The 27,349-nt window shown below is 45.6% G+C and overlaps 1 protein-coding gene across 1 annotated transcript in view; it reads left to right on the forward strand.

The window, feature by feature from the left end:
• Positions 1 to 27,349, forward strand: part of ABCB1 (ATP binding cassette subfamily B member 1) — a 65,358-nt gene that overhangs the window by 27,400 nt on the left and 10,609 nt on the right. The window contains exons 6-26 of the mRNA XM_040434541.1: positions 1,522 to 1,713; positions 3,477 to 3,648; positions 3,732 to 3,856; positions 3,932 to 4,103; positions 4,952 to 5,065; positions 8,162 to 8,272; positions 9,263 to 9,388; positions 9,519 to 9,722; positions 11,285 to 11,455; positions 11,608 to 11,769; positions 14,352 to 14,531; positions 15,101 to 15,247; positions 17,972 to 18,073; positions 18,631 to 18,708; positions 19,714 to 19,797; positions 20,487 to 20,690; positions 24,879 to 24,979; positions 25,106 to 25,246; positions 25,337 to 25,493; positions 26,689 to 26,886; positions 27,096 to 27,302. Of these exons, the coding sequence (XP_040290475.1) occupies positions 1,522 to 1,713; positions 3,477 to 3,648; positions 3,732 to 3,856; positions 3,932 to 4,103; positions 4,952 to 5,065; positions 8,162 to 8,272; positions 9,263 to 9,388; positions 9,519 to 9,722; positions 11,285 to 11,455; positions 11,608 to 11,769; positions 14,352 to 14,531; positions 15,101 to 15,247; positions 17,972 to 18,073; positions 18,631 to 18,708; positions 19,714 to 19,797; positions 20,487 to 20,690; positions 24,879 to 24,979; positions 25,106 to 25,246; positions 25,337 to 25,493; positions 26,689 to 26,886; positions 27,096 to 27,302 (3,148 nt within the window). The remainder of the gene's footprint in view (positions 1 to 1,521; positions 1,714 to 3,476; positions 3,649 to 3,731; positions 3,857 to 3,931; positions 4,104 to 4,951; positions 5,066 to 8,161; positions 8,273 to 9,262; positions 9,389 to 9,518; positions 9,723 to 11,284; positions 11,456 to 11,607; positions 11,770 to 14,351; positions 14,532 to 15,100; positions 15,248 to 17,971; positions 18,074 to 18,630; positions 18,709 to 19,713; positions 19,798 to 20,486; positions 20,691 to 24,878; positions 24,980 to 25,105; positions 25,247 to 25,336; positions 25,494 to 26,688; positions 26,887 to 27,095; positions 27,303 to 27,349) is intronic.

Here is a 27,349-nt window from a genome sequence, read left to right on the forward strand (position 1 = left end):
TCTTGAACACCATTGAAAGTCAATGAGGAACGGATCCGTTTTCTATTGTGCCAGATTGTGTCAGAGAAAACGGATCCGTCCCCATTGACTTACATTGTGTGCCAGGACGGATCCGTTTGGCTCAGTTTTGTCAAGCGGACAGCAAAACGCTGTCTGTTGTCGGCCTCCAGAGCGGAATGGAGACTGATCGGAGGCGAACTGATGCATTCTGAGCGGATCCTTTTCCATTCAGAATGTACTGGGGCAAAACTGATCCGTTTTGGACCGCTTGTGAGAGCCCTGAACGGATCTCACAAACGGAAAGCCAAAACGCCATTGTGAAAGTAGCCTTATATAACAGGGCATGTAATTCTCTAATTCGCTGAACTAGGCCTTCCGGTACTACAGGACCAAGTATTTTATCACTGACCCTTGAAAATAAGATAAGACGTGTTCCTTTCTTGCATTTTCATTGGCTTCTTGAGTGTTCTGCATTATACAGACTGTCACAGTGCAAAGTGCAGGTATCATAGAAGCCGGGTTATCTATTAACAGTAAGATATTTCTGCAGGCCACCTGTATCTGACTGTATGCAGAGATGAGCACGCTTAATAACATGATCGTAAAAGCGGAAGGCAAAGGTCACGGCTCGATCTACAGCTCCCTGTGTGGCAGTCACAGTGGCTCATATGGCGTCACTTTGTAGTAAAGGCCTGGACATTTTGAGGGGAGGGCGGTTAAACGAACTATTGTGGTCGCATTAGAGCATCCTAAAGAGCTCTGTCATCCAGGGCTAAAGACCATTCGTATCACTTACAGCGGTTTCACGTCACCGTTCTGAATTCCGTTATTGGTTATAACTGAAAATAACGGAATTCGTAAGACGGAATTCAAAACGGAAACTTTTAGAGGCATTCCGTTTTGATCCATCATAATAGAGGTCTATGGGCAGCAGAACTGATCCGTCTGGTTTCCGTTATGCAGGACGGAAAAGAAAGTCCTGTCGACAGGAAACCAGACGGATCCGTTCTGCTTGCCCGTAGACCTCTGTTATGACTGATCTTGTCCCTGAACAGTGATGGTCAGTGCGCAGTGTTCGCCAGCGAACACATGCGGGCTGCCATTTTTAGTAAGGTAGACCCGTCCGGCGATGCACAGGTAAGCCCTTACCTGTGCCGGGAGCCGGTCTGAAATCAAATGCAGTCACCGGGAGCAGGCAGTTCCGAGAACAACCCGATGAAGGCCCCCGGTGGCTGTTCTCGGAACTGCCTGCTCCCGGTGACTGCATTTGATTTCAGACCGGCTCCCGGCACAGGCACAGGTAAGGGCTTATCTGTGCATCGCCGGACGGGTGAGTCAAGATTGCAGCCCGCATGTGTTCGCTGGCGAACACTGCGAACTGACCATCGCTGTCCCTGAACACTGACATAATGTCGTGAGTATAGCGGGACAAGTCAGGATTGACTAGCAGATGATTGCTGCACATAGTAGTCGCCATCGATATGGCTGTGCCCGTTCTAACACAGTATTTTCCTCCTGCAGGTATTCCTATTATTACAGCGGGCTAGGATTTGCCGTGCTTCTTGCTGGTTATATCCAGATCTCATTTTGGACACTGTCTGCTGGCCGACAGATCAAGAAAATAAGAAAGCATTTCTTCCATGCGGTGCTCAGGCAGGAGATCAGCTGGTTTGATGTCAACGACGCAGGAGAACTGAACACCAGGCTGACGGAGTGAGTACTCACCGCCATTACTGTTTCCAGCTCAGACTAATATTTTATATACCGTGATGACAATAGCGGAGTGTCCACCTCGGAGCTTACGGTAATGCTTGGGTCATCCCTAAGTTACTCTCTGGCCCAAGTTTAATATTAATGAGCTGTTAAAGATTAAAGGGTAACTGTCATATTTTTATTTTATTTGCTAGTATATTACAGCCAGGCATGTATACCTGAGTTAGTCTGTCAATGATTGTCTAAAGATCTGTAATTACCTTATAATAACAGCTTTCATTAATGTCCTCTGTCCCTTTCCACTGCTCCCTTAAAAGACAGTTTCTATGGCTTGTCTGTCTCTGGCTAAGAAGAGGGGCGGTCCTTCACACTGCATGCCTGCATTAGGCTTCAGAGTGAGGAGGCGTGTCTCTCAGTAATCCAACCTGATTGGCTAGCAGGGAGCTGCTGGCTACAGCAAGTGTGTATGGGAAGTGAGGGAAGGCAGTTTTGGCCTCAGAGAACTGGCAAAGGAGCCATCTTGAGAAGCCGTAACTAAGGGAAAAAACTCAAGGAAAACAGTGGTATGTGAAGAAACTAAAGATTGCTTTATGCATAATCCTGCTGCATCAGTAACATATGCTAAAAATTTTATTTTTATTTTTTATGAAAGCATTACGGTTACACTTTAAGGGTTTAATGTCCCCCTGGACATGTATGATAGGGGATTCAGAAATATCTCAGAGAGGAGGATTATCGTAGAACATTATTATTTTTTTTAGCTAGGAAAATTATTCTGGTTAAATGGATATCGAATTAATTGCCGGTCTTGAATGAATGGGAATCCTTAGCAGCTCAAACTATACAATATGAAAAAAGATGGCCAGTTATAAATGGTAAATTAGACCAATTTAACAAAAAATTGGATATTTGGATGAAGAATTAAAGTAAAACTATTATATTGTTTTTAATGTATCTCTAATCTCACTGGAATTAGCGTTAAAGTTTACGGTATTGTGTTCTGTCCTAGGAGCTCAATACGAGCAAAAAAAATAATAATAATTAAACTCACCTTAATCCACTTGCTCGCGCAGCCCGGCTTCTCTTCTGTCTTCTTTTTTGCTGTGTGCAGGAAAAGGACCTGTGGTGACGTCACTCCGGTCATCACATGGTCCGTCACATGATCTTTTACCATGGTGATGGATCATGTGATGGACCATGTGATGGCCGGAGTGACGTCACTACAGGTCCTTTTCCTGCACACAGAAAAAAAAGAAGACAGAAGAGAAGCCGGGCTCCGCGAGCAAGTGGATTAAGGTGAGTTTAATTATATATTTTTTTTTTTAACCCCTCCAGCGCTATTGTACTATGCATTCTGTATTCAGAATGCTATTATTTTCCCTTATAACCATGTTATACTTCTGTCATGTGATTGGATAAGCAGCCATTGGTATTCTAGACAAAGGTGTACATAGAATTGAGAAGGTCCAAAACTCAACCTATGCCCGCTCCTCATGGCAGTACGAAGAGCGTGGCACAACATCAGCAAGACCTTTTATTTGTGGTCCATTGCCCTTGTTGAGGGGAGGCCTTGCTCATTCTTCTCATGAGAAACAAGGACCTGATCTAGGGGGTCTATAGCTACCTTATGGGTCACCTCTCTGCCTAGGCTGTACCTTGAGCAGCCGTTCCGCGGTGTTGGTGCCGTAGAAGGTGCCTTGTCCTTCATCCTCTCCCAATGATAATTTTTTTCACATGTCTTTTTTTTTTCTTTTGTATTTCAGCGATGTCCAAAAAATCAATGAAGGCATTGGAGATAAGATAGCCTTGCTGCTGCAGTCGATGGCTACTTTCATCACCGGCTTTATTATCGGCTTTGTGAGGGGCTGGAAGCTGACCCTGGTTATTCTGGCAATCAGTCCCGTAATGGGACTTTCAGCGGCTATTTGGTCAAAGGTAGGAAATTATGTCTTCTGTGTCTTAGCCACTGCATAAAACCGACAAACGCGTTTGCTGTAAATCTGATTATTTATTCGCAGATATTGTCAGCCTTTACTAACAAGGAGCTGACGGCTTACGCCAAAGCTGGGGCGGTGGCCGAGGAGGTTCTCGCGGCCATCCGGACCGTTATAGCCTTTGGGGGGCAATCTAAGGAAATTAAGAGGTGAGCGCGACTCTTTTCTTTTGTCATAGGAACCCACTACTGACTTGTTTAACCCTTTGTGCCTGTCTTTGGCAGGTATGAAAAGAATCTAGAAGATGCCAAAAAGATAGGCATCAAGAAGGCAGTCACCGCCAACGTGTCCATGGGGTTTGCATTCTTAATGATCTATGCATCCTATGCACTGGCGTTTTGGTATGGAACCACTCTGATTCTACAAGAAGAATACACTATTGGGAAAGTGCTGACAGTAAGCAAATTATTATTATTTAAATTTTTTGGCAAAAAGTGTGCGTATGCTGGATAACCTCCCAGTGTTTTAATAAGTCAACTCATTGTGCTCAGAATTTCAAAAGCTGGGTGCTGCAATGTTTCGTCCCTGGCATCGCTGGGTAGCATGGTAGGTTAGTGGTTAAAATGGCCGCCTTGGAACAATGGATATTAAAACCTGGGGCAATGGGTAGGTGAATGAAGCCTGTAGAAGAGTTCAGCTTTTTCTTTACATGCTTGGAGGAGCGGCACAGATATACACTTTGCTAACTGCCTTTTTACTGCAGTCACTAAGGGGCCTTAGGCTGGGCTGCCTTTTTACGGCGACCTAGTCTAAGCTCTGCACGAGTCTAACGTGCAGCATAAAGCAGGGGGGCTCCTGCTCTAACTGCCCAGAGCAGCAAAAGGGCTGATCCAGGTCATTTAACCACCTTAGACGCAGCGATCAATAGCGACCACGGCATCTAAGTGGTTTAGAGGAAGGGAGCTTCCTCTACTCCCATTGGCACCCTGCGAATGAGATCGTGGGGCACCAATTTAGATACCCCGTTCTGAATTCACGGAGGCTGGTCGACCACGCAGAGTCGAGCATGGCTACAAAGAGCGTCTCTCAGTCCGGAGGACCTCTGTGCTCACATTACACGCAGCAGTTCGTTGAATTCAGTGGGCGCCATGTAGCGCTTTATTTCTCCTGTGGTGGGCGCCGCTACAGAACTGAATGCGCGCTACTGGCTGATTGCTGTTTATTCCAGCTAATCAATGTGGAACCTTACTACAAAGTAGACAACCCCTTTAACCTTTGTTTTTCTTTTTTTTTTATTCTCTTAGGTATTCTTTGCCGTCATTATCGGAGCTTTTTCCATAGGACAAGCATCACCCAATATTGAATCATTTTCCAACGCCAGAGGAGCGGCTTATACTGTATTTAACATTATAGACAGTGTAAGTGTTTTTTTAGTTGAATGATTCTGCAGGAATCATTTTTCTGTTTATATGACGCAGTGTGCACATTTTTGATTGAAAGGATTTTCCGGGATTAGACTATGGATGGCTTGTCCTCAGGATAGGTCATCCCTATGTGATCTGTGGGGGTCCAGCTGCAGGCACCCCCGCCGATTAGCTGTTTGAATGGGCCGCGGCACTCCGGTGAGCACTGCCGCCTCTTCACAGCTCATCGCTGTACATTGCATAGTGGCTGTTCTTGGTATTACATGCACTTGAATGGACTAAGCTGCACATAGGCTATTTGACTGCAGAGCTCAGAGGCTATTTGACTGCAGAGCTCAGAGGCTGCAGAGCTCACCTGATCTCTTCAAACAGCTATAGGCCATCAGTATTCTCCTTCCGAGAAACCCTTTTACTCAATATATGGGGAGGCATTTGGAGCAGCCATGACCCCTTGATCATTAATATCATCTGCAATGCTTTGCCATGTCATTAGACTCACAAACCGAGAGTGGGCTGTTGGTGGTCGTCCTTTTCTTTTTGGGCCAAGTAGGTCAACAGACTAAGATCTACAGTACTTTGTGCTGTTTTGTAGAACTGGGAGATGAAAGGATACTTCAGCAGAGGAGAAAATGGTGGGAGGAGAGGTGAAAGGGAGGAGGGGGATGCAGCTGAAGCTTCTCTCTCTTTCTCTCTCTCTCAGCACCAGCTTTCCATCTGGAGAGCTTATAGGCACAATGTTTGCCTTAGACTCAAACAGGTTACACCTGTGTTGTCCTTCTCATCATCTAGTATCCTCTACAACTTCTTCTTGCATATCCCTGAAAGTCCTTCCCTCCCCAATGGCAACGTGATCACTTAATCCTCTATAATAAAATCCCTCTGTGCCTGCGATGTGTCCGTGCCGATGTTAAATGCGCATGCGCGGCGCGCCGGCCAATAGAATCGCAGCGCACCACACGCGGCCGCACCGTCCACATCAGCGCACTGGAGAACAGAATAGGGAGAAAAAGAAGCACTCTCTGCTAATTGGTGAAAGAGGCGGTAAGGGGGCATGGTTTTGAATCCCCATCATCGCAAGGGGGTTACCTGGAAGAGAGACCACCTCAGCAGGGGCACGACAGGAGGTGGAGGTGGCATGAGCACAGGCACCAGAGGGAGGAAGGGCATCTGGAGCAGGGGCACTTCAGAGGGGAGGCAACTGAAGGAGGGGCACTGAGGGGGCATCTGGGACTAAAGGGGAGGCACTTGGAGCAGGGGTACTCAGAGAAGGGGGGTCCTGGATGCAGGGAGAGTAGGGGCTCTGGGGAACACCTGCAGTAGAAAGGGGGAAGCTGGAGCAGACAGCAGAGCACCTGGAGCAGGGGCAACTGATGGGAGTTACCTGGAGCAGGGGCAACTGATGGGAGTTACCTGGAGCAGGGGCAACTGATAGGGGTTACCTGGAGCAGGGGCAACTGATGGGAGTTACCTGGAGAAGGGCAACTGATGGGGGTTACCTGGAGCAGGGGCAACTAATGGGAGTTACCTGGAGCAGTGGCAACTGATGGGGGTTACCTGGAGCAGGGGCAACTGATGGGAGTTACCTGGAGCAGGGGCAACTGATGGGGGTTACCTGGAGCAGGGGCAACTGATGGGGGTTACCTGGAGCAGGGGCAACTGATGGAAGTTACCTGGAGCAGGGGCAACTGATGGGGGCTACCTGGAGCAGGGGCAACTGATGGGAGTTACCTGGAGAAGAGCAACTGATGGGGGTTACCTGGAGCAGGGGCAACTGATGGGGGTTACCTGAAGCCGGGGCAACTGATGGGAGTTACCTGGAGCAGGGGCAACTGATGGGCGTTACCTGGAGCAGGGGCAACTGATAGGAGTTACCCTGAGCAGGGGCAACTGATGGGGGTTACCTGGAGCAGGGGCAACTGATGGGGGTTACCTGAAGCAGGGGCAGGATCACTAATGGATGGACACTAGAGCTCTGGAAGTGGAGGGAGCAGCGTGCAGGCCGAAAAGACCGCGGGATCTGGTAATGGCGCCACTGCGGGTGCTGGAGCTGTACAGCGGCATCGGAGGCATGCACTGCGGCCTGGTGCGGGGTACAGCTGTGTAATAAGCAGTGCGGGCTGCGTGTGGAGTGCCGTGTGCTGATTGGTTGGCGCGCCGCCATGCGCAGTTTAATTATCCGCACGGACACGGAGCACAAACACAGGGCTTTTATTATTATACATTGTGTGCTTGCTCGGGGCTGCGTGTCTGTGCGTGTGTGTCGATAATTGAACTGCACATGCATGGCGAGCCAACCAATCATCACATGGCGCTCCACGCGCTGCCCAAACCTGCACACCGCGCAATCACCGCCGCCGCTCGCAGGTTAGGGTGTGCTCTCCATGTTGGAGCGCCGCCATTACTGTACGTGCATCACAGAGCCGCACAGTCCCAGCACTGTCAGCCACAGACAGCAGCCGCTGCCATTAGTCTCAGCCACCAGTCGCTACCAGCAGTCTTAGCCACCAGTCAGTGCCAGCCGTCTCAGCCATCAGTCAGTGCCAGCCGTCTCAGCCACCAGTCGCTGCCAGCAGTCTCAGCACCACTAGTCAGTGCCAGCAGTCTCAGCCACCAGTCACAGTGCGAGCAGTCTCAGCCATCAGTCAGTGCCAGCCATCTCAGCCATCAGTCAGTGCCAGCCGTCTCAGCCATCAGTCAGTGCCAGCAGTCTCAGCCACAGTGCCAGCAGTCTCAGCCACCAGTTGCTGCCAGCAGTCTCAGCACCACCAGTCAGTGCCAGCTGTCCCCTTGCCATTTAATATAGACTGTTCCTACTAATGTTTATGCACTACTGTTCTAGCTCCCACTATTGTAACAGGCTTAATTTCTAGTTAAAATATAAATGCAAATACACAGGGATAAACACTATACAGTGTATTCATATGTGAATTCCCTCCCAATTTAGTACATGCTCTTGCCCCAAGGCCACCTACAGGCACAGGCCTAGATTGCCTATAGGTGCCACTAGGTGACCACTTTTGGTATAATTAAGGAGGTGTCCCATAAAATGATCCATTCGTTCTACATGTTCTCCTCTTCTATTTCCTGCAGGAACCTAAAATAGACAGTTTTTCCACTAAAGGGTTTAAACCCGACAAGATAAAGGGAGACATAGAATTCAGAAATGTGAAGTTCACCTATCCATCCAGGACTGAAGTCCAGGTTAGTAACCAGTCTTCCCACCATAAATCTGTTTTTAACTGGAGTACACTCTGATGCTGTTAACATGTTTTTTTATTTATTTGAGGACTGTATAGCGACATTATTTATTTTTACGTGGATTGAGAAAACAGGGGGCACACCAAATAATACGCGGAGTGCAAAGGGTGGTGAAAAGAGCATGAAACAATATCACCAGACCCAAGAGAGAGTCACAAGAACCACCCCATATATGCACATCCGACAATAAGTCAATATAAAAATATATATAAAGTTTATTAGACACACCAACAGATACACATTAAAAATTGTATACAATTAGAACAAAGTGCGGTATGCAATATAATATATGTAACCGACACATGCAGGTCCACTGGGTTGCCACAGAATGGGCATATACATTATAAACCAGCATAGAAAAATCCAATACAAAACATATAGCAAATATGAAATGAGGTGAGACCACTAGAAATGCAGACAGACCATGATGAGGTCTAAATTGGAGAGTCAAACCTACATAAACCTGCTGGTGCAGTGGACCTGGAAGAGAGCAGGTTTATGTAGGTTTGACTCTCCAATTTAGACCTCATCATGGTCTGTCTGCATTTCTAGTGGTCTCACCTCATTTCATATTTGCTATATGTTTTGTATTGGATTTTTCTATGCTGGTTTATAATGTATATGCCCATTCTGTGGCAACCCAGTGGACCTGCATGTGTCGGTTACATATATTATATTGCATACCGCACTTTGTTCTAATTGTATACAATTTTAGTGTGTATCTGTTGGTGTGTCTAATAAACTTTACATATATTTTTATATTGACTTATTGTCGGTTCTTGTGACTCTCTCTTGGGTCTGGTGATATTATTTATTTTTACAGTATGGCATTATTACTAACGTGTAGCCTAGGGCGGCATGGGTTTTGTGTACAGTGTGACAGTATCATCTATGTGACATGTCTGATGAGCATTATTATATTTGTCATTGAAGGTTTTGAAAGGTTTGAACCTTACGGTTCCCAGTGGTCAGACGGTGGCTCTTGTGGGGAGCAGCGGTTGTGGAAAAAGCACAACGGTCCAGCTCATTCAAAGATTTTATGACCCAGAAGAAGGCACGGTAAGATGGCTTATTGTCTCCTTCCGAGGAATCAGTGCAGAGTGGACCCTCATAGTAGGGAGCACAAACTGACTTTTCCTGCCGACCCCTTCTTAGTCATGGATAGATTTTCACTGTCTTCTTCTCATAGATCACTATTGATGGGCAAGATATTCGTAATATGAACATCAGATACTTAAGAGAGATGATTGGAGTGGTGAGCCAAGAGCCCGTCCTGTTTGGTACCACTATAGCTGAGAATATCCGCTATGGCCGGGAGGATGTGACCATGGAGGAAATTGTACAAGCCACAAAGGAAGCCAACGCCTACAACTTCATCATGAAGCTTCCAGATGTAAGGTCTAATTTGCTATGTTTTTCTAGGTATAGTGTTTTTGTGCAGTTAATCAGTCAGTCTTTTTGGCTTGATGATCAGCCTTATATCATGATACCAGTTGTTGAGACTTTCCTATCGAAGGCAATAGCTATATGCCCTGTTATCGCGTATGGACATTATAGGGGGAAGCTCGGGACCCCGTCATGAGCCTCCTGATGCATCTATCATGTGCTATTAAGGAATACCTGTAATCACGATTTAGGACTTTCTTGTCCCGTCGACAGGACTTTCTTTTCCGTCCTGGATAACGGAAACCAGACCGATCCGTTCTGCTTGCCCATAGACCTGTATTATGACGGATCAAAACGGAAGGCCTCTAAAGGTTTCCGTTTTGAATTCCATCTTACAATTCCGCTATAACCATGTTAACGGAATTCGTAACGATGATGTGAACCTGCCTTTACCCAGGCCGGTAACTGCTTCACAATGATGTATTTTTATCTTCTTAGAGGTTCGGCATAAGTCAGAAAAAGGACTTTGATTGTTGTATTGAAATCCATTTCATGAGTCAAGAGGGAGGAGCCAAATCTTGGAAGAGTCACCCTGGCTCGATTGATGTCCCACGGGCCAGGTGCATCATCACAGGCCACAGTATGCAGATGGAGCTGAGGCCAGTGTCACTACTCACCTCTGAATGCCACTGAATGTGGTTCATGATGACGTTCCCAGCTTCTGGGATGTTAATCAAACTAAATTAGGGGACCGGTTAGCATGATTCCTCCAAGAGCGGCTCCTCCCCTATGACTCCTGAAACGGATCACTATACAGCAATCAAACTGTTTTACGCTGAATCTCTAAGAAGATGATAGAATGTCATTATGCTGCCATCGTTCTGCATGCAGGTTGGTGGCAGGACCCTAAATTGTGATTACAGGTTCCCTTTAAAGGGGTATTCAAGACTGATCCAATGGTTAGTATCTAATCGGTGGGGGTCTGACTCCCAGGACCCCCGCCGATCATCTGTTTGAAAAGGTACCGGCGCTCGCAGTAGCTCCGCGGCCTTCTTGCTACTTTCCCTAGGCCAAGTGACGACACGTTCATCGGTCACAAGGCCATTGGTGCTGTGCTTGGTAAGCTCCGAGAAGGCCATGGTGCTTATAGGAGTGCCAGTGTCTTCTCAACCAGCTGATCGGTGGCAGTCGGACCTCCACTGATTAGATACTGATGACCTATCCAGAGGATCATCAGTTAAAAAGTGTTGGAAAATCCCTTTAAGATGGTTACGTTCATTAAAAGATGTATCTACTTGACACAACCCTGTTAAGATTTGATACATGACAGTCTGATAAATCCAACTAACTTTTTCTGGGAACTCATGTTTGGTGACAACGAGACCCATCGATCTCCCTGATAAAGATAATCAAGCCACAACATTACACACTACACAAAATTCAAGTAAAGCTCACCCATGGGTAATTATGTGGCATTTGCAGAGGGCCTACTGCGAATCTGTCGCCCAAGGACATATTTGCCAAACATGCTATGTTTGCCACATTGAACATGATTTTATGTATTTTCAGACATTTGACACTCTTGTGGGAGAGAGAGGAGCTCAGCTCAGTGGGGGTCAGAAGCAGAGAATCGCGATTGCCAGGGCCCTGGTTCGGAACCCCAAAATTCTTCTTCTAGATGAAGCCACATCTGCTCTGGACATGGAGAGTGAAGCTGTTGTTCAGGCAGCTCTGGATAAGGTATTTAATACATTACAGATTACTCCACCTTATAATGCCTTCATTGTGTCGTGGAGCCACTGTGCCTAATATTTAAACACAGTTTTCTCACCCATTTTATTCTCAGGGTTACCCACCATTCACTGCTTTTCACTTTTTTACTTCTTATGTAGGCTAGAGAAGGCCGGACCACCATCGTCATTGCTCACCGATTGTCAACCATCCGGAACGCTGACACAATTGCTGGATTTTATGAAGGTGTCATATCTGAGCAAGGATCCCACGCAGAACTCATGAAAAAAGAGGGAATTTACTATAAGCTTGTCACAATGCAGGTTAGTGGAACGTTAATGGAACTTTAGGAACTAATTAGGTGCTGATTACAGAACAGTACAGGGAGTGCAGAATTATTATGCAAGTTGTATTTTTGAGGATTAATTTTATTATTGAACAACCATGTTCTCAATGAACCCAAAAAACTCATTAATATCAAAGCTGAATATTTTTGGAAGTAGTTTTTAGTTTGTTTTTAGTTTTAGCTATTTTAGGGGGATATCTGTGTGTGCAGGTGACTATTACTGTGCATAATTATTAGGCAACTTAACAAAAAACAAATATATACCCATTTCAATTATTTATTTTTACCAGTGAAACCAATATAACATCTCAACATTCACAAATATACATTTCTGACATTCAAAAACAAAACAAAAACAAATCAGTGACCAATATAGCCACCTTTCTTTGCAAGGACACTCAAAAGCCTGCCATCCATGGATTCTGTCAGTGTTTTGATCTGTTCACCATTAACATTGCGTGCAGCAGCAACCACAGCCTCCCAGACACTGTTCAGAGAGGTGTACTGTTTTCCCTCCTTGTAAATCTCACATTTGATGATGGACCACAGGTTCTCAATGGGGTTCAGATTAGGTGAACAAGGAGGCCATGTCATTAGATTTTCTTCTTTTATACCCTTTCTTGCCAGCCACGCTGTGGAGTACTTGGACGCGTGTGATGGAGCATTGTCCTGCATGAAAATCATGTTTTTCTTGAAGGATGCAGACTTCTTCCTGTACCACTGCTTGAAGAAGGTGTCTTCCAGAAACTGGCAGTAGGACTGGGAGTTGAGCTTGACTCCATCCTCAACCCGAAAAGGCCCCACAAGCTCATCTTTGATGATACCAGCCCAAACCAGTACTCCACCTCCACCTTGCTGGCGTCTGAGTCGGACTGGAGCTCTCTGCCCTTTACCAATCCAGCCACGGGCCCATCCATCTGGCCCATCAAGACTCACTCTCATTTCATCAGTCCATAAAACCTTTAGAAAAATCAGTCTTGAGATATTTCTTGGCCCCGTCTTGACGTTTCAGCTTGTGTGTCTTGTTCAGTGGTGGTCGTCTTTCAGCCTTTCTTACCTTGGCCATGTCTCTGAGTATTGCACACCTTGTGCTTTTGGGCACTCCAGTGATGTTGCAGCTCTGAAATATGGCCAAACTGGTGGCAAGTGGCATCTTGGCAGCTGCACGCTTGACTTTTCTCAGTTCATGGGCAGTTATTTTGCGCCTTGGTTTTTCCACACGCTTCTTGCGACCCTGTTGACTATTTTGAATGAAACGCTTGATTGTTCGATGATCACGCTTCAGAAGCTTTGCAATTTTAAGAGTGCTGCATCCCTCTGCAAGATATCTCACTATTTTTGACTTTTCTGAGCATGTCAAGTCCTTCTTTTGACCCATTTTGCCAAAGGAAAGGAAGTTGCCTAATAATTATGCACACCTGATATAGGGTGTTGATGTCATTAGACCACACCCCTTCTCATTACAGAGATGCACATCACCTAATATGCTTAATTGGTAGTAGGCTTTCGAGCCTATACAGCTTGGAGTAAGACAACATGCATAAAGAGGATGATGTGGTCAAAATACTCATTTGCCTAATAATTCTGTACGCAGTGTATAGGGAGCTATGAAGGGTTTCAGCATCTGTCAGCAGTTTTGTACCTATGAAACTGGCTGACCTGTTACATGTGCACTTGGCAGTTGAAGGCATCTGTGTTGGTCCCATAATCATATGTGCCCGCATTGCTGAGAAAAATTAAGTTTTAATATTTGCAAATGAGCCTCTAGGAGCAACGAGGGCGTTGCAGTTACACATAGAGGTTCTTTCTGCAACTGCTGCGCTTTCTCTCCATTTTGATCGAAAGAGCCAGGTGTGATTTCACTGCCTGGCCCTGTTAATCAAAGTGCAGTAGTTGCAGAGAGAGCAGAGCCTGTAGGTGTAACAGCAACGCCCCCGTTGCTCCTAAAGCCTAATTTGCATATATTAAACTTAATTTATCTTAACATTGTGGGCACATATGAACATGGGACCAACACAGATGCCTTCAGCTGCCAAGCGCACATTTAACAGGTCAGCCAGTTTCATGGGTACAAAACTGCTGACAGATGCCCTTTAATGTTTTTGACTTAAATAAAGGGGGTTGTCCTACTATAGACATTTACAGCCACCTAGCTCCAGATCTCCACCAGATGAGGTAGTCATTGGCCACTACATCCAATAGATAAATAAATGATGGCGTGAGTGATTGGTTGGTTAGTCCTCACTAGTTCTGAGAACAGTGGTCCCCCCTTCCTATCCTTGGTGGTTGCCACGTACACATGTAGTCTGCTATACCTATATCTCATGTGGACATCAATGGAGAGTTACTTCACATGCATGACCACCACTTGGTTGATTGAGACAAGACAATGGGCACCTTAATTCTGAGGTTGTTGGAAGTACCAACAGCAAGACCCCCACCAATCAGTACCAAATTAATATCCCATAAATGTATTGTGGTAGGTGACAGATATTCGGCCTCCCGATCTCGATGTGGTAAGTTAACCACATGTACACTTGTATTCTTTGTCACCATTAGACAATCAACACCGAGGAAGATGATGGAAGCCAAGTGGAGGACACCGCCAATGAAAAAAGCAAGTATTATGCAAACCACACCGAAACCAAGACATCATTGAAGAGGAAATTAAGTCGTCTCAACAGTGTGAAGACACCTGAAGAAGAAGAGAAGAAAGAGAAGAATGGAGAAGATCAAGAGGTAGCGAGTGCCATACTCACCATACATGTAAAAGAAACGATTTGGCAGAATTCAGACGGGCTCCATAAGACCTTATAGCCCTTTTTATTTCTAAGAATCCAGGGAGGTTACATAATATACTTCTTCTGTACCCAATTGACCCTTCAGAGGGGCGTATAGTTGTGCACCCTAGCCTGGCAGTGAGGGGGCATATGTTCGCTGTGTCTAAAATGAAATGCCTCTTATTACTGTATCACCTAAGAAGAGAAATAGCCGTCAACCATATGCTCTCCGAGGGACGTCAATACAACAGTGAGATCTGGGGGATAAACATACACATTACACTCCTGTAAACTAAAACGTACCAAGCATTTCACATACTAATTTTATAGACTTGTATTTATGTGTTGTATGCAAGTTGGCACTCCAGACTCTTTGTCTGTCAAATCATAAAGGAAAGACCGCCGCTGACTTCATTGCAATATGCTGTATATGTATTGTCACATTCTATTGCAAATTAAGCCTTGTGTCATTTGTATCTATGATATGTGGTGGCACCACTTATCGATCTATTCCCTTCCCTATTTCAGGTCACAGATGTGCAGCCAGTCTCTTTTTTCAAAATCATGAGGTTGAACAAACCTGAATGGCCGTACTTTGTTGTTGGGGTCATTTGTGCCGCTATAAATGGAGCTACACAACCAGCCTTTGCCATTATATTCTCTAAGATTATTGCGGTAAGTATATATCTATGGGTCAGGACGTAACGATCGCGCATCACTGCAATTTACTTTGCACCAAGTCTCTTAGTACAGCACAATTCCTATAATCTAGAGACCTTGGAAGTAAGGTATATTTGCTAGACCAGCAAGACTTGACCATTATGTACTGGACACTTACCTCTCGTGTGATAAAAACTAATCTCAGTTCCTCTTTGTTGTAGCATATTAGATGTATTATAACCTGTGTCTTCCTCCTTTTTCTATTCCTTTAAGTGTAGATTATCTCTAGAACGGTGCTTTTCCTGGTGTGGAGCTGGAGACTGTGCTGCATCCTCTGACCAATTAGATCACAGAACTTTCCCCTCTTGCAGCATTGGCAAGCTGAGAAAGAGATTCTGCAGCATCATCGCCCTCCTCCCCTCCATCTAATGACCTCTGTGTCTTTAGTCACTAAGTTACTAAAGACCAACTATTTAGTCACTAAGGATGTGCAGCTACTGGTCCGCATGGGGCATGTGTGAGTGTGTCGGTGGCCGGATGGGTGCAGTAGTCAGTACTCATGGTTTCCTGAAGGTCCCTGGGCCGGCATGCAGTAACGGGAAGGGGCGCACCGGTTCCCTTCTGGGCGCACTCCGGTTATGAGGGTTTTCCTGTTGAGGTGCCTTTGATATTGCGGTTTAAGTTGCTAGAGGCAGGGTCCCCATCTGTCGGGACGCCAGCACCTTTTTGTGCAAATCTATACCCAAGTCTACACTGGTATGCTGTAGGTAGCTTATGTTTCCTCCTTCTCCAACCTCCCTTAGCCTGGCCACTGCCAAGAGGGCCAAAGTGGTCAGCTAAATGGTGGACGCCATGCTCTCCTCTGTTCTGCTTGGCGCACAATCCCTACACCCTCTGAACTGTTCTTCCTGTGACTAGCTGTCCATTTTATAGGAAACAGTACCAGCACCATCTAGTGGTGACTAGTGTGTCTACATGTGATGGGATTTACAGCTTTACATATTACATTACATTGCATTACAGTTTAGCACATTTATTAACCCTATACTGTGCTTTTGCAGAGTCTTGCGACCGTTAGGAGCAGGACACGGCAGGCGTTTCTGAACCTTAAAGGGGTTGTGTCATCTCAGACTTTGTTGGCATATCACTGAGATATGCCATCAAAGTCAGATGCAGGTCCCACTTCTGAGACCCGCACCTGGCAAATTCCTCTGGATAGGCCATCACTAGCTTATTTGCGGAGGTCCAGCATAGCGGGATACAGAAACTGACAACAGACCAATGGAACATTGGGACAGAATTGGTCTTTATAAAAAAAAAAAAAATTGGAGCCCTTTTCTCTGTAGAGCTCTGAGATCCTCGAGTAGCTCCTCTGTATTTTTACTCTGTTCCATCAGGCTGCTCAGCTGATGGCTCCTTATCTCTGATCTCTGACCTTATAAACACTTATTCTAACTGATCATTCTTACTAATAAGAATGTGGCTTAGGCCTCATGCACACGACAGTATTTTTTTGCGGTCCGCAAAAAGCTGTTCCGTGATCCGTTTCCGTTTTTGTTTCCGTGTGTCTTCCTTGATTTTTGGAGGATCACCAGACATGAAAAGTGAAAAAAAAATCTAAGGAAGTTTCCCTTGCAAATGATAGGAAAAAAACGGACACGGATGACAATCTTGTGTGCCTCCGTGTTTTTTCACGGACCCATTGACTTGAATGGGTCCGCGAACCATTGTCCGTGAAAAAAATAGGACAGGTCATATTTTTGGGACGGACTGTAAACACGGATCATGGATGCGGATGACAAACGGTGCATTAGCCGATTTTTCAACGGACCCATTGAAAGTCAATGGGTCCGCAGAAAATCACGGAAAACGGAACAACGGACACGGAACACAACAACGGTCGTGTGCATGAGGCCTTAAAGGGGTATTCCAGTAGGTAAAAGTTATCCCTTATTCACAGGATAGGGGATAACTATCAGATCGGTGGGGGTACTATTACTGGGACCCACACCGATCACAAGAATGTGGGCCCTGTACTCCCTGCCGGCCCCAAGCTGCTTCCCTGAAATGACCAGAACCGTGCGGCTGCTCCCTTCATTTCTATAGGAGTTCCGGAGATATCCTGTGGATAGGGGATAACTTTTACCTACCGGAATACCCCTTTAAATAAGGGTTTATGACCTAATTTAGAGATAAAGTTTATTTGATGACCTCAGAAAGGGAAAGTACCAGTCACACATCAAGACAAACAGTTAACCCTTTGTGAAAAGAAAAGTTGAATATTTTTAATAAAGACCAATTGAAAAAAATGTTTTTGTTTTGCCCAAAATGAGTAAAATGCAATAAAAAAAAATTGCCTCTGAAGTGTACATAGCTTTAAATTTAAATCCTTACTCTGCTTGTTTTACATTTGTGGCAAACCTCTCCGGCAGGGGAGCTCTGCCGGTTGCTAACTGGCATCCGCCAGCCCCATTCACTACAATGGGGACTGGCGAGCTCCGGCTGCAACCCGGCAAACAGGACGAGAAGTGGGCGGATGATAATTGCTGCATGCAGCGGTATTTGTCCGGCCGCTTCTTGGCATATTTGCCAGTTTGCAGCCGGATTGCCGCTGGTCCCGATTATAGTGAATGGGGCCGGACAGTGAAGCATTTGCATCCGGCAGTGCTCGCCGGATTTCTATATCACTAGTGTAAAGCAGGCCTAAGTCGGTAATAATCTTTTTTTCTTTCCTTGTAGGTCTTTGCCGGCGCGAATGATGAGATAAGATCCAAAAGCGACATGTTTTCTTTGATATTTTTGGGACTGGGAGGCGTCTCTTTTGTGACTTTTTTCCTCCAGGTAATTGTGCTTCATTTCACAGCTCATCTCTTAGGCCCCTTTCACACGGGCGAGTATTCCGCGCGGATGCGATGCGTGAGGTGAACGCATTGCACCCGCACTGAATACCGTCACACATCACTTATGCGTTGCGTGAAAATCGCAGCATGCTCTATACTTCCTGTTTCTGCATCCAACCAAACCCATGATGCACTTTTCCTTTCTCTGCCACACCTCCAGCACCGCCCCTAACAACACCCAGCGAGTTTATAGCTCCTCCCACACAGCTAGTCACATAGACACTCCCCTACCCATGGACATAACATCACAGGAAACAAGAAACAGCTGCATGGTCATGATGTGACCTCAATCCAGGACGGCAGATTGAAGCAATAATGGTAAAAGTAATACATTACAAAATTACTGCCACCTTCATAAATTATTATTTTATAGGGTGTTGATGCAAACCGGAAAACCCCTTTAACTATGAAATGCTGCAATTTTCTCTCCTTTACATTAAATCTCCATACTGGGAGCATGTGGTCATATCCTGATATCTTCTATCCCTCTTGTTACAGGGGTTCACGTTTGGAAAGGCGGGAGAGATTCTGACCACGAGACTCCGCCTGTTGACCTTCAAATCGATGTTAAGACAGGTATGCTAACTGCATTTTGGACATTGTCTCATCTTGGAGACTGGGGACGTATCGCTAGGATATGCTCCTAATGTCTCATAGGTGCGGGTCCAGGAGGTAGAACTTAGAACTGAGCCTGCAAAGTGACGGAGAATGCACTGCGCATGCGCAGCCGCCCCTGGCTATTTCCATAACCCCCATAGAAGTGAATGGAGCCGTGGACACGCTTGCGCAGTGCACTTACCATTCATTTCAATGGGACTTCCAAAAACAGCTGAGTACTCCCATAGAAATGAATGTAGGGTGGCCGTGCAAGCGCGGTGCATCCTCTGTCACTTTGTGGGCTCCATTCTAAGTATAGGTGTAGGTGGGACCCACACCTATCAGACATTGGAGGCATATCCTAGCGATACACCCCCATTGTCCATGATGAGACAACTCCTTTAAATCGGAGGGCGGTCCTAAGACCCTCTAGAGCTGATGGGCATGTGTTGTGTAAGGTAGAATACCCTTTTAATAAGTAATAAATGCCTTTACACTATTTACTGTTATGTGTAATTTTTCAGGATGTGCATACTAATCAATAAGTGTTATCCAGATATGATTCCAACCCTTTGGTTACCGTGGGCTTAGCGAGTCCAGGAATTCCCCCCCCCAAACCCACCCAACAGCCATCCCCACCACCACCAAGCCACGATTAGTCATACTGTCACAGCAATGCTCATTGCTCCGCCTCAATCTAGGGCACAGATTCCTGTACGCTGCCACCTGCTGATAGGGAAGGGTACTGCTTGAAGTAACGTCTTATACACCCCTGTCATCTATAAATAGCAGCCTAAATATTCCTCGAGCACCTAGATAAGTGATTCCTAACCCCTAATTAAAATGTCCACTCCCATGGTTTCCCTATTCCTATTCTCGGTCTAGAGCTGTGTAATGCGTTGCCCCATCTACCGTACTCTGTGCCCGGGATATGCTGATTGCTATTCCTGAAGAATTCTTCACTTTCTGTCTTTGATATTTCAGGAGATTGGCTGGTATGACGACAAGAAGAATAGCACCGGAGCCTTAACTACACGACTGGCCACCGATGCATCCCAAGTTCAGGGGGTAAGCGTTTATCCTCGACTTTTCCCAAAATTATACCTAAAACGGTCTTCTCCTGACCTGTCTGTTTTAGGAACGACTTGCATTCACGTTGTAATATCAATTCTGGAGCGTCCTCTCATAAAGCTCTCTGTTGTGCTCTTCCTTTATTATTCCTGCTAGAAGTTTAATAATAAATTGCTAGCCGTGAAGGTCCAGCTGAGTATTATCAGTTTGGAGGAGGGGTGGAGGGATCCCCCCTGCACAGTCTAACATTATCCAATCAGTGCTTTTAGCGTCAGACTGTGCAGGGACACACTCCCAACTGGTAACACCCAGCTGGACTTCCATTGCTGGTAAATCAATCATAAACTTCTAGTAGGAATAATAAAGGAAGGGCACAACACAGAGACATAGGAATTGCTACTACGTGGGGGATGCAAGTGGTTAGTAAAACAGACATGTTAGGAGAGGGGACGGGTGATCTGTAAGAGGACGGCAGCACAGTGGAGGTTTAGGTTGGACTGAATGGACCTATGTGGGGCCCTATTCCAGGGATTGCTATGGGACACCATTGGGTTATGGCCCAGGTGCCCTCACACTGACCATATAAAAAGGAACAGGTTTTCTCTGCGGTTCTGACGGCTGCAGGCCCTGCTCAAGTCTTCACTTATAGCCATGGACAGTTTATGAGATGTTTGTCTGTATTGCAGGCCACCGGGTCCAGACTGGCCATTATGACTCAGAACATTGCAAACCTGGGCACTGCCACCATCATTTCCTTCATCTACGGATGGCAGCTAACCCTCCTTATCCTGGCAATAGTACCCATCATTGCAGTCTCTGCGCTGCTTCAAATGAAAGCATTTACTGGACATGCCAAGAAGGACAAAAAGGAGCTCGAAGCCGCTGGAAAGGTGAGTCCCAGTAGGCCTGCTGTGACATGTGCAGCCTGTGTAGACTTTATATCACCTCCATTCATCTTAAAGGGGATGAGCATGTGGATTTCTGCAACAAATCTGTGTGTGAGCATATTGTACTTTTAAAGGGGTCTTCTGAGACTTTTATACTGATGACCTATACTGTGAATAGATCATCAGCTTCTGATCGGCAGGGGTTCGACACCCGGGACCCCCGCCCATCAGCTGTTTGAGAAGGCAGCGGCGCTCCAGGAGCGCCGCGGCCTTCTCACTGTTTACCGCCGGCCCACTGATGTCACGACTAGTATCAATTAGCGTGGGCGGGGCTAAGCTCCATTCAAGTGAACAGAGCTTAGCCCCGCCCACGCTAGTTGATACTAGTCGTGATGTCACTGGGCCGGCGGTAAACAGTGAGAAGGCCGCTGCCTTCTCAAACAGCTGATGGACGGGGGTCCCGGGCTTAGAGATTTCCTGGTAAAAAATTATTATTAACACGTTCCTGCAGCATGGGCCTAAACTGAAGATTCATACACTCCTGCTCCCGCTGCCTCCATCTTCCGGTCCCCGTGCTGTTGGATATGGGTATAATCACTCGCACCACTGCAGCCAGTGACTGGCCTCAGTGGTGATGTGGCCACGAGCAGCGTGTCACCGCTAAAGTCAGTCGTTTGCTGGAGAGGTGCTCCGGGACCGGAGGATGGAGACAGCGGGTGCAGCACGGAGCAGGAAAGTAGGAATCTTCTGTGTCAGGGACAACACTGCAGGAACTGGTTAAAAATCATTTTAACTAGGAAACTCCTTTAAGTGGCGACATTTCCTTCCTATTGACAAATGAGCGCTTTACTTCACTGCAGAGGACGGCGCTCACTGGTCATGACCGCCTCCTGCGCCCCCTGTAGGTGCCCTGCAATGACCAGTAAGCACTTTCCCTGAGGAATCACGCACACGGGCATTGTTCTAGTCCGCATCTGAGACGCGTCGTTTTTTTTTTTTTTTTTTTTTGTGGCTTGGATGCGGGCCCATTCACTTCAACGGGGCCGCAAAAGATGCGGACAGCACTCCATGTACTGTCCGCATCCGTTACGCAGAACATGCAGAACACGCATGGCTGGTGTCCTGCGGACCAAAAGAAAAGGCACGGTCGTGTGTACGAGGCCTCACTAGCCGGGAAAGCACTTATTGGTTAACCCTTTAATGACCAGGCCTGAAAAGGCCTTAATGACCAGTCACTTTTTTGTGATTTAGCGCACGTGGTTCAAACACTTGTAACTTTTTTATTTATTTTTTGGGACAACCAAAATAACTTTTACAGCTTTTTATTATATTATTTTAGTTTTATTAGGGGGAAAGTGTGCAATTTTTATTTATTTTTTAAGTCATTTTTATTCAAACTATAGATCATTATTTAAATATGCAAATTATTATAATTAGTTCCCTATATGTGTTGGATCGTTTTATTACGGTATACAATATGTATAGTTTCACATAAATGGGGTGATAATTGTAATGGTTTTGGTTGGTGTGGGAGGTTTTTTCTTTTATGTATTTTACTATTTATTTATTTTTTTACTTATTTATTTAATATATTTTTGCTACAAAATGACCTTTGGGGGACACTGACTTTTTTTTTTGCACATTTTCCTTTTTTTTCCTTTTATTTGTATTTTTATTTATTTTAATTTTTTTAGCATCACTTTTTATTTATTTTTAAAATATATTTTCGCCACATAATATAACAGTGAACAATTTTATTTTGCACTTTTCCTTTTTGTAGTTTTCTTACTTGTATATTATTTATTTATTTTACATCTTTTTGCTAAAATTTTATATATTTTTTTTTATTTCATATATTTTTCAGCACTGTATGTCCCCCAAGAGGTCTTTAAAAGACCTCTGCGGGACACTGACTTGTTTTAACTTTTTTTTTTGCACTTTTATCTGTATTTTTTGTACAGTATACAGCTATACAGCCAGATGGTGGACAGCCACACTCCCTCAGCGCTGCTCTGCGCCACCCTTTTTCTTGCCTGGTATCATTCAGGCTAATTGGACATCTCTTACCAATTCCACTTCTCACTTGCTCTGCTGCAACGCTTCAGATGTCCATGCTCGGACAGACTCTGCTCTGGTGATTTGTCTCCTGATCATCATTACCATGATGACTGCCTCACTTTATCCTAGTCAAGGACCTTGCTGCACAACTGGTCTGCAGCCTGTGCTCCCGGGCCTGGTCTGCGGCTCAGGCTTCAGCACATCCCTGGCATAGGGCAGTACTCGACTTCCAACACTCCTGCATCACTTTGTCATCTATGAGTCTCTACTACAAGGCGGCTGGCAATTTTGTCACTGAGCTCCCTGCATGAAGCTGAGCATAAGTCCCATCAACGGTGCTACATCTAGTGGCCAAACTGTGGCATTGCATCCAGGCCATCATTATCTTCCAGCGACAGAGCAGTGCAGCATTGTAACCACAACTCAGCTTAGGACCTCAGAGCAGCGAGGCTTTGTACAGGGCAGAGCTGGTGAGGCTCTGCAGTCCTCTGCCTCTGACACCTAAACTGCACAGCGCGCCGCTCACCTGTGGGAGGAGAAGGCAGAAGCGCTGATACACTGCTTCTGTCTTCTCCTCGGGTCTCGTACTGTCTCTGACAGCCGGGGACCCGTCCTGCTCCTGCTACAGTGCGGGAGCAGGAGCTGTAATCCTGAAATTGTGCGGCGCTCCCAGGTTACTCATGGTTTAGCGGACGCTTCCCTGGGCCAGCAGTGCAGTGAAGGGGAGAACAGCACTGGATTCTCCCGGGCACACTCTGTTACAGCGGGCACCGGCCAGATGGTGATTGAGGTGCCCTTGATGATGACTGGGTGCTGAGTGCTTGTGCAGCTGGGCCCCTGGTTCAAGTAATGTTGTGACGCCAGCACCTTGATGGTGCAAAATGTTGAGAGTGGTAGTGGTGTGGAGTTAGAAGGATGAGGTAGGTTTCAATCCAACTGAGAACTTTACTATAACCAGGTTCTTGGTAACAGTTTACATCCAGTTATATAACAGTCTCTGATACACATGCGAGTTGGATGTGATAAATCCCAGTAACAGGCTGTGCTGGTGGTAATGTGTCAGGCTAGGGTAGTTAGTTAGGTACTCACTGGGAAAACAGCTCTTGGCCTTGCTCCAGTCTTAGTTGAGGTAGTCCCAATCTTGATCTTCTACACAAGTGATATGACAGAATCCGTATCTGTCTTAAGAAATACGGTGAGGCTGCCTGAAGCTATTAAGTCCTTCACCAAATTACAAAGGCGCCTAGAGCCTATAACAATGGCTTTGTCTTTCCTTTGTCTCAATCCACTAAATACAAGAAATTAACTTGTTGCTCCTGAAAAATAAAGGTAGACTTCCCTCCGCCTGTCTTAGATCCTTAGGTGTATGATGGCTTCTCTGGGCCGTGAAGCTCCAGAGAAGTGGGAGGAGAGGGGACCTCTCCTTCCCCCTTTAGCTCCTCACTCCATCTCCTTAGAGAGAACCCACAATCTCCCCTAACTAGGCCTGACCTACACTATTTATACTGTGGTGCTACCCCCATCTAGTGGTGGATGTATGTAGTGCACCTGACAGCCTGGTAAATAGGAATATCACAGGATGACACAATACAGCATGATATACAGATGATAACAAAAAGCTTTTGCAGTTCCCACATAAGCTAGTGGGACGCGCTGGTGCATCTGCTCTGGAAGTGCGACTGTTTACCTCACCCTGTGAAGTGAGAGTTGGGCCTCTTGCAAGCGAACGTATTTTCATTCCGTTCCCATTCCGTTTTTTTGGGGGGGGGGACTGTATACAGAACCATTTATTTCAATGGGTCCGCAAAAAAAAACGGAAGGTACTCCGTGTGCATTTCATTTCCGTATTTTCGTTCCGCAAAAGAATAGAACATGTCCTATTATTGTCGGAATTATGGACAAGGACAGGACTGTTCTATTAGGGGCCAGCTGTTCCGTTCCGCAAATTACGGAATGCACACGGATGTGATCCATATTTTTTGCGGATCCATTTTTTGCGGACCGCAAAATACATACGATCATGTGCAAAAGGCCTTGGTCATAAATATAATAGCCTATTGCATATAAAAGAATGAGGAGAGTTATGATTTACTGAACCCCTTTGGTTGAGAATTCCATTTTCTTCTATTCTAGATCACCACTGATGCTGTAGAAAACATCCGCACCGTGGTCTCCTTAACACGAGAGAGGAGGTTCGAGGACATGTATGATGAAAAGCTGGTGGGACCCTACATGTAAGAGAACACATACTATGTACACGTGTGTGTCTGGCAGAATACTGTGGAGGTCACCTGTAGAGAGACAGAAAAATCTTAATCTCAGATACAATAATTCTCTAATAATTCATTGTGTCTGTGTAGGAATTCCATTAAGAAGGCGCACATCCATGGAGCGACTTTCGGATTATCTCAAGCTATCATGTACTTTGCTTATGCCGGGTGTTTCCGATTTGGGGCATGGCTTGTAGCAAACAATCACATGACTATGGAGAATGTATTCCTGTAAGTCTATCTGTCTATCTATCTATCTATCTATCTATCTATCTCTATCTTACCTATAAAAAAATACATATTTCTATCTTTCCATTGCAGGGTATTTTCAGCCATTGTATTTGGAGCCATGGCATTGGGTCAGACCAGTTCCTTTGCTCCAGACTACGCTAAAGCAAAGATGTCAGCTGCTCATATATTTAATCTGCTAGAGAGGCAGCCTCTTATAGATAGTTACAGTGATGCCGGCCACAAACCGGTAAGTAGACCTGTAGATATGTGAGTAGACCTATACATCTGTGAGTAGACCTATACATCTGTGAGTAGACCTATACATTTGTGAGTAGACCTGTAGATCTGTGAGTAGACCTATACATCTGTGAGTAGACCTGTAGATCTGTGAGTAGACCTATACATCTGTGAGTAGACCTGTAGATTTGTGAGTAGACCTGTAGATCTGTGAGTAGACCTATACATCTGTGAGTAGATCTGTGAGTAGACCTGTAGATATGTGAGTAGACCTGTCGATCTGTGAGTAGACGGGTATATATGTGAGTAGACCTGTTGATCTGTGAGTAGACCTGTCGATCTGTGAGTAGACCTGTCGATCTGTGAGTAGACCTGTCGATCTGTGAGTAGACCTGTCGATCTGTGAGTAGACCTGTAGATTTGTGAGTAGACCTGTAGATTTGTGAGTAGACCTGTAGATCTGTGAGTAGACCTATACATCTTAGAGTATATCTGTGAGTAGACCTGTAGATTTGTGAGTAGACCTATACATCTTTGAGTATATCTGTGAGTAGACCTGTAGATTTGTGAGTAGACCTGTAGATCTGTGAATATACATCTGTGAGTAGATCTGTGAGTAGACCTGTAGATCTTTCAGTAGACCTGTAGATATGTAAGTAGACCTGTAGATCTGTGAGAGGACCTATACATCTGTAAGTAGACCTGTAGATGTGTGAGTAGACCTGTAGATGTGTGAGTAGACCTGTACTGTAGATCTGTGAGTAGACCTGTAGATGTGTAAGTAGACCTGTACTGTAGATCTGTGAGTAGACCTGTAGATGTGTGAGTAGACCTGTAGATGTGTAAGTAGACCTGTACTGTATATCTGTAAGCAATTGTCTTGTGGACTTTTCTATTTACGCCTATCTTTAATACACATTTACAGTATGTCCACATAGTAATGTAGCTATATATAAACAGAGAGTAAAACCACCCTGATTCTTTAAAAAATGTGTTCAGGATTGGAAAAACATGGTTGCTTTCTACCAAACACAGCACCACTATGTGGTATTGCAGCTCAGTCCCATTCATTTCAGAAGAACTGAGCTTTAATATCAGATATGTGGGGCTCTGAAAGAAAGCGGCCATGTTCTTATAGTCGTCTACCACTCCTGCCTGCCCATGAATGCATTGACTGAAAAAACTCGTACTTCCATTGCCTGCAGTCAAAATGTGATGGGAACGTCAGATTCCGGGGAGTTCAGTTCAACTATCCAACACGACCAGAGGTGCAGGTGCTTCAAGGACTAGACATCAGCGTGGGAAAGGGAGAAACCCTGGCGCTGGTGGGCAGCAGTGGATGCGGGAAAAGTACCACCGTCCAACTTCTGGAGAGATTCTATGACCCACTGAATGGACACGTGGTAGGTATAGCCTATAAAAAAAATAATTGGAAGTGACCACTGATAACTCTCAGTGTCAGGTTATGTAACACGACCCTTAGTGGCCACGAGTAACTCCCAGTGTTGACCACTTAAAATGACTCTTAATGCCCATTGGCAACATCTAGTTTGATTGTATGGCAGCCCAGTGTTTATTCTTTCCATTCCAGTCATCAGTGTCTTTCTTGTAGACCGTGGACGACTCTGACGTGAAAGCTATGAACATCCAGTGGCTCCGGGCACAGATGGGCATTGTGTCTCAGGAGCCCATGCTGTTTGACTGCAGTATAGCGGAGAATATCGCCTATGGAGATAACAGCCGGGAGGTGCCATTCGAAGAGGTTGAAAGAGCAGCCAAGGCGGCCAATATCCAGACCTTCATTGAATCGCTCCCCAATGTAAGTTTTTAAAACTAGAGTGTCTGTCTGATTTACAGTATGTCATT

The sequence above is a fragment of the Bufo bufo genome, chromosome 5 (assembly GCF_905171765.1).
Source record: "Bufo bufo chromosome 5, aBufBuf1.1, whole genome shotgun sequence".
NCBI lineage: Eukaryota > Metazoa > Chordata > Amphibia > Anura > Bufonidae > Bufo > Bufo bufo.